Here is an 8,527-nt window from a genome sequence, read left to right as displayed (position 1 = left end):
CACACGCGCGCGCACACACACAACTTCCAGATTAAATTATAATTTATTATTTCTTCCTATAAATTATATTTATAATATTGAATTCACTTATTATATTACAAGTATTTAATAAGTAACACTGCGGAGTGAGGCCCTGGTGACCTGTAATACAGGTATTCTTATAGGTACCTATCTCAGGTACCAGTCTCTCACAATTAGGGGAAAGTGGGGGAATTGGGAACACTTAACTTCCAACGTCCAAAAATAATAGAAAAAAGTCTTAGATATAGCAACTTTTATTACAATATAAACTTTACTTATCTATCTACTTATCAGTTACAGAAAAACTCTCAAGAATCAACGTTTCATTAGAAATTTTAACGAAAACAAAAAACGTTGTCGTTTCTTTTTACCCGATACCCTATGGGGTAATTGAGATCATCCCGAGGGGTAAATGGGAACGGTATGGGGTAATTAGAAACGACACAATTAAATCTTTATAATAAACTATAGTTTTTTTGGTTGGCACATATCACACACGTACCCTAGACTAGTCTCACCAGCAGTACATTTTTCATGTGCCCAGAGTTTACAGATGACGCACATAATCCAATCCTCTGTCGGCGGAGATTCATATTTTTCGTTACACATTATACAATAAAACTCTTCTTCAAACTTATTTTCCTTTTTTAAATTTTTCACTCCTTTACCCTTGACCCTTGGATTTTTTTTTATGGTTTTAATGTTCTTTTTTAGTGTTTTATTCGGAACTTTTTCTTTTTTAGCTTTTCTCTCATTTTGTTTTTTCTGCTTTCCCTCAAGTTCAATTTTTATCGGTGAGCTGGATAAAATTTGAGAATGTCTCTTATTCTGTCGCACAGAAGTGGTTCTTGTTTTAGGAATGATAGGCACATTAATGATTTCGGCAAGAGGCACAGTTTACATTTTACTTTGGCTGACAGTGTTATCGGATAAATTTAAACTTTGCTCAGCTGTAGTTTTATGAGCATCGCATTCTTGAATCTGACTGATGTAGGATTGATTAGATGTCATATTCTCAAAGATGTCTTTAAATTTGTCAGGATTAATAGGATAAATTCCAGCGGCTCTAAATCCACTGACAGCCTTGCTTATGTTAGCTGTTTTATTGTACGCCTTTGTAAAAAGTTCTTCAATCTCGTATTGGGTTATTCGTTTCCCAGGATTGTTAACCATGTACAACTCACATTCCTTATTGTATGCTATCTTCAGTGAACTAAAGATTGTGAGATCTAGTGGCTGCATTTTGTGAGATACATGGGGAGGCAAAGAAAGAACTTGCAAGTAATGTTCTCGAAAAAGCTTGTATGCTCCCAGGCTGATATGACTTTCGTGATTATCAAGTATTAATAATACTGGTTCTTCTTTGGTAGGTTTTACGAAAGAAATAAAGTGTCGCAAGTAATCAAGAAAAATGGACTCATTTATCCAACCGGAATCAGAAACCATGGCAATCATGTCGCTATTACAGCCTTAAATTAACAGTCCATTCATTCTTTTTCTTTTGAAGATAAGCATGGGAGGTACATATACACCACTAGCACTGACAGCACAAACTACTGTTGTTGTGACACCACGTTCTCCACTTGTCGCTTTGGCTATCTGTTTTAAACCCTTTGGAGCTAAAATTGTGTAATTTTTTAACTGTGTTAATGCCAGTTTCATCAATATTAAAAATACGATGACCAGGTATATTGTGTTTTGTTTGGATCATTTTTAGTTGATCAAAAAACAGATTCACTTCGGTGACGTTAAAAGCTGTTATTCTATTAAGTGAAGTAGCTCCTGGTATCCGTAAACTGATGGAAGGATATCGAGACATGAAGCCATAGTACCAGTCTTTGCCTGCTAGCTGGGTTTCTTTGTTAAAATTGTGTTTCAGCTTATTAGCTTCAGCAAATCGAAAAGCAATTTTACGTAATGAACTTGGTGTTATTCCATAAAAAGTCTTGCAGCAATCAAGTATATATTTTTCTAGCTGGTCTTCTTGTTCTCTATTAAATACAGCAGATCGACCTTTTTTTAGTGTCTTGACTTTATTTTGTTTTAATTGTTTGAATAATGTTGATTTTGGTATTGAATATTTGGTAGCAGCTTGGCCTAATGTGAGCTTCTTACTTCTAACATCTTCAACTGCATGGCGAAGATCTTCAATTTTGTATTTCGATTCAGTCTTTCGTATATAGTTTCGAGGCATCTAAAACAATTTTTAAAGTTAAAACATTTTTACATAATTAACCAGCAGCACTAGGGGTAAACTAAAAACGTGAGGGGTCATTGAAAACGTTCCCAATTACCCGCCTGATGCCATTCCCAATTGCCCAAAGTAGTCAATATATATCAAAATGGCCGCCATCCTCAATAGTATTTTTGATAACCTTCAATCACGTAGGGTTTGGAAGCAGATAGTACATGCATGATAATAACAAAATATGGTGCCTTTGAATTCAAAAATATGATAGTTACACCTATTATAAGACACGACAAAAATTATAAAAGAAATGCAAAAAACATTGTTCGACTTACCGTGACAGGGTACATGTGGCCTTTCACTCTTACTATTTGGTGTACACTAAGGGGCACTGGATGCGTCCGTTGAATAAGCGCGGGACGGTGTAATGTGGGGGGAAGTATTATTTACCTAGCTGTTCCCAATTACCCGCCGTTCTCAATTCCCCCACTCTCCCCTATATTTATAATTTGATTACTTTAATATAAGTATGTCTTATTGTATTTTACTATAATGAATTGTGAAAAAAAATAAATCTATTTATTATTATTTTATTCCATACTAGCGACCCGCCCTGGCTTCGCGCGGGTACATATTACATCACGTCACATTAGAAACCTCTAAATTTATCAGTGTTTCTCTACAATATTATGCATGTATTGTACATATAAACCTTTTTCTTAAATCACTTTATCTATTAAAAATATCGCTTCAAAATCCGTTGCGTAGTTTTAAAGATTTAAGCATACATAGGGACGGACAGACAGCGACAGCGACTTTGTTTTATATTATGTAGTGATAGTAAGTGTATACCAAATTTCATTGTGATTGAGTCGTTGAGGCGCTATAAATTTGAAAATGAGTTTATTTCTTTGTTACCTACAAACAAACATTCAAATTTATAATATCAGCAAGGATTACTATTCATGCGGACAAAGTCGCGTAATACAGTTAGCTATTTTATAAACAGTAAAGGTGAGAGGATAACTGACGCATTGGTTCATTAACTAATCATGGAATCCCAAAACAATTAACACATTTGCATCACTTTCACAGTGGTCAGGGGTTCGATCCCCACACAATACTAACATTTGTATTCATGACCTCATCTGTTTGTATTGATCTGAGCGTTTTCTATAGGTATACAAAAATATATACATGTAAAACTACTGAAACGATTTTCATAAAATTTCCATGGCATCTATAAAGGATGCGAAATAAAAAAACCGATTTTTGTATGTTGCCTAAGCACTGTCAGAGCACGCACTAAATCAAGGAAAAAGTTAATTCTATATTTATAAGTATAGTGCGTACCCTCAGTATTTTTAATTTTTATTTATAATGGACTGTATTAATAATAAAACTATAAGTGGGTACATTTATATAGGTATACAAGTAAAAAGTACAAATAGTAATAAAACAAACTAAATCGTAGTGCGTCGCCTACAGCACCAATCTATAAATATATCCTTTAAGATAAAAAAAAAAACAATTTTCCAAATCGGTTTACAACTAATGGAGTTATGAGGTAAGATAGCGCAGGCGGGGATACCATTTCATTATCACCTATTAAAAAAAAACTATGTACAATATATAGAAATGTTATATGTATATTACTCACCCATAGTGGTAAAATCCCTACGTGCGCTGTCACTAAGTTCGGTACACTTTTTTCAGTATTTTTCTGAACGTGTATCGTATTTTCATTAAGAAATCATTGGTCCCATATAAATTTTCTCTAGCGGCGGGAGGTAAACTGTTTTTGAGGACAGTACATTGAAGATCACCGTCGCTGCATTATTCAGTAGTGGGTATACCTTATATTAGCTCGGCCGGACAATGTTCCTTGTCCTGCATATTTTACGAATCGTATGTCGTTATTCGTCCGGCCCGTACAGTCAGAATGGTTTATATGTAATTGCATTTGTTGAGGTACAGTCTACATTTTATTTTGAACACATATGTATGTTTTGCTATTGTATTCTTATTACAGTTAAGTTAATAAGGTTTATTCTCGTATTGGTCTCGTAATAAATTTTTGTAAAGCAATTATTTGCTTCAAAAATGTGAAGCAAATTGGTTTGTAAAACACGATTTCATATTCTAATTATTTCCAATATTTGTTTACGAAACTTTTCTTCATTAATTGATACGTGCGTGCATGCGTGTGTGTGCGTGCATGCGTGTGTGTGCGTGCATGCGTGTGCGTGCATGCGTGTGTGTGTTTACGACTGTTAATTCATAATTAAATTAATTGATTGCTAATATCTATTTCCACGGGATACGGGCTTTGCTTTCTTGAAACTTGATACTTAAAATGAGAAGCATAATACAAAGTTTCAAGTACCCCGGATGATATAAGGCTGGAATTTTCAGAGAACAATTTCGTAAAACCGTCGAGAGTTTTAACGCAGATGATTCGCTCCGGGCGTTGGCAAATTGCGTTTTATTTTATTGAGAATGTATATTGAAAAGTATTTGTATAAAGAGGATATAAAGGAATTTTATATAATTATGCAAGTATATAGATATATACATATATGTCGTGTTTACTTTGAGGTAGACAGAAACAACATCCCGATTCTGATATACCTCTTTTCCTTCTTATATATTTTTTGCATTTGAATTGTAAATCGTTAAACGTATGTAAAACTAAGAATCTACCCATGCTATATAATATATTAGGACATAAATTATGTAAAAACCAATAGCTCAAAGTGTCATGTAAACAGTTGATCATATGTATGTGCTCAAAGGTATGTTTGTGTGTGCTGCATGTATGTATACATGTTATTATGCATGTGTGATATTGGTTACCGATCCGATATCTATATATTGGGTTCTATTGGACATTAATGGTGGGAAAAAGTTTATCATATCACCAGAGGGAGACTTTGTACAAAAGTCGATTGCTTGGGTACCTCTGTCCCATTCGTGTTTCAACTGTGAAGCAGTTGTGTTTGCATAGCTGCGTTTCGATTTGAAGGGTGGGAAATGGCGTGAATTTACTGGGTACAGAAGAATAACAAAAAAAAATTGTATATAAAAAAAAGAATACAAGATAATTGCTTAACGGGTAATTATGACTTTATAATTAGACAAAAATATGATATAATTTTTTTTTCATTAATAGATCAACACAAACAGATATTCTTTTTTTTTTAATGTATGATAATGGAATGATAGTCACACCTATGCTATTAATATACGATGGCGGGGCACCAGTGATAGATGATAGTCGAGTTTTTTTTTTATACAACTTAGAATGGCAAACAAGCTGACGGCCCACCTGATGGAAAGTGGTAACCGTCGCCTATAGACATGAGCAGTACCATGTACATAACAGAGTATACTGTTTCACTCATGATACCCCCTATGCGTTGCCATTCCTGAGGACTCAGGTGTTATTCCTCTGTACCCAGTAAATTCACGCCATATCCCACCCTTCAAACCGAAACACAGCCATGCAAACACAACTGCTTCGCGGTTGAAACACGAATGGGACAGAGGTACCCAAGCAATCGACTTTTGTACAAAGTCTCCCTCTAGCTATGAAAGCAGGTCAGTCGGCCCATCGTGAAGAATTCGACAAGAATCAACCACAATGATTTCCACGAGGAACCGCGTGGAGGTCGACCTGATAGTGTATATTGCTATCAGTATTTACTAACAAACTGTATTATAGTATAAATTTGGGGAAAGAGTTTGTTAGTAACTACTAACAAAATCTTTCCGCCAATTAGTACTAGTTAGTAATAATTGGCGGAACCCGCGGAACTGTATTAGAGAGAATATGTGTTGACAATCAGAGATCCATTCATCTATAAATTGATCGACCTTACAACTAGGTCAATCGAGCAAAATATTTATTGGTATTCTATTCCCACTGCTTATCTAATACTAACCGTTTCCCGCAGCTTCGTCTGTGTGTAAGTAAGTATATAAAACTAACTTCGGATATAATCTACACATGTACTTATTTTTTTTTTAAATCCGTTTAATAGCTTAAGTACGATGAAGTAATAAATAACGTCTTTACATACTCACATTTATAATATTTGTAGGATCATTTAATTTAACACTAAATAAATGATTAAACAGTAAGCTGATTTTTGACGTAACCGAATTGTGATCAATTCAAAACATATTATATACAATATTAAAATAAAATAAGAATAAAAAAGATATTAAAAAGTCATAAAATATGTTTTATATTAGTATAGTGGTAAAAAAGCATACGGCCCGTCTGATGGTAAACGGTGTCACCGTAGTATACTAATAAATGAGCGAATAATTTTTAGCGGCCCATATCGACACAGTGCATTACAAATATCGACTTAGGGAACTTATAGTCGAGGGATAAATAAAATAAATAATAAATAAATAAAATAAGTAATAGTCGAGGGATGGGCAGCAGTGTTCCTCTTTAAATATAACCAAAGTCTACTGCGGTTACCAACTTGCCTGCCAAGCGTGGTAACTACTGCCAAAAACCCCCTACGGGGAGGTTTATGTTCAGCAGTGGACAGTTAACGGCTAAAAATAAATAATATAATACTACTAACGTAGTCATAATTCATGATTCAATAATTAATGATATTCCTTTTGGTACTTTGAAGGTAAAAATTGAAACTTTATAATCATAGAAATAATATCACGATATTATTTTTATGGTTATATAATAACAATATAATATTAATAACAAATATAACAATATTCAATTCGGTATATAGCAACAGATGTCGAACCCGCGACCCTTATCGTATTCAAATTATTACAGTCCAACTGAGTCCGCTAATGATAGTGGCTATTTGGTAAAATGTGTTTCTAGATACGAGTACTTCGTTTCGTTTAGTCGGACGATAAACGAGTTGATGACGTATAATTATAATATAGGGCTGTCACTTTCACGTAAATATTGGTGTTTAAAATAATTACTGTAGTTTTGTCAACGATATGAAATCATAAAATATGAATAGTATGCTTAAGTGTCTATTACTAGTGATTCGACCCGGAGTTGCACGGGTAGGTAGATTTTATTATATAGCTAGTATAACTATAGCTAGTATAACTCACTGATGAAGAAGCTTTCTATAGATGAAGGAATTTTTAAAATCGATTGAGTAGTTTTTGTGTTTATACATTATATACAAACAAACAATCAAATCTTTTTGTAATAATCGGAGTTCTAAAAAATCTTTGTCTTGAATTTGTTACAAGTACCATTCTGTACACTATAACAATCTATAACAATCATATAACAATCTCTACTACATATATATGTATATACATATATACATACATATCTGTCACGCCTGTCTCCCATTAGGGTAGGCAGAAACAATGGAACGCCAAATGATTCGATTCAAACAAGAGTCAATAATATATACACAAATATTACTAATATAATTATTAATGTATCTATATACATGTATCTATATCTATATACTTTAATATATTATATGTACGTTTATATTAGTCTAATTATATGTTTATAATATATGAATTTATGAAGTATTAATTTTTATATTCTTTCAATTCAATAATGTACCGCCTACTTATTTTTCGGTTTGCACAATGGTTGACTGGTAAAGAACACTGGTGTTAAGTCCGCCATATGTACATATATATCACTTTGCATTGAAGTTTAAATAAATAAATATATAAAAAAAAAATTACAGATCTTATTTTAGAAGATGGATGCTTTTTCTGTTTAGTCTGCGCTATGGGCTGGCGTGGCACCAGTGAGAAACGATAGAAGAGGTGGAAACAGGTCAGTTGGCTCATAGTGACAAATTTATAAAGAATTAACGCGCACGTGACACCCCTAGTGTTACAATTGTCCATAAGCTATAGTGACCTATATACCATCAGGCGGGCTGTATGTTTGTTGGCTATCTTTGTGGTGTAAAAGTAATAATAAACCATTATGATTATTTAACAGGGGAAATCACGTGGGGGTCCACCTGATAAGAATATACTGCTTACAAGGGGACTATTAGATCTTCATATTTCTAATAATCTCTTTTTTTCCTCTTACGAACGACGGATGTTGGTTCCGTAATCTTAGTCTCAGATTTAGTTAGTACAATATTATTCATCAGCTTTTACCCGTGACCGGGATATGTTAATTAATTAAAATGTAGCTTATATCCATTTCCATCCCATGTGGTACGGGTATACCAAATTACATAATGGAGAGGGAGACTCACCAGAGGGAGACTTTGTACAAAAGTCGATTGCTTGGGTACCTCTGTCCCATTCGTGTTTCTACCGTGA

At 33.8% G+C, this 8,527-nt stretch overlaps 1 protein-coding gene across 1 annotated transcript; it reads right to left on the bottom strand.

The window, feature by feature from the left end:
• Positions 1-918: 918 nt before the first annotated feature.
• Positions 919-1,476, bottom strand: LOC128200428 (uncharacterized). The gene has a single exon (XM_052893831.1). The coding sequence runs from the start codon at positions 1,474-1,476 to the stop codon at positions 919-921; it is 558 nt and encodes a 185-aa protein (XP_052749791.1).
• Positions 1,477-8,527: the final 7,051 nt, after the last annotated feature.

The sequence above is a fragment of the Galleria mellonella genome, unplaced genomic scaffold, assembly GCF_026898425.1.
Source record: "Galleria mellonella isolate WM207_F2 unplaced genomic scaffold, CSIRO_AGI_GalMel_v1 utg184, whole genome shotgun sequence".
Lineage (NCBI taxonomy): Eukaryota > Metazoa > Arthropoda > Insecta > Lepidoptera > Pyralidae > Galleria > Galleria mellonella.
This window is presented reverse-complemented; position numbering and strand designations above follow the sequence as displayed.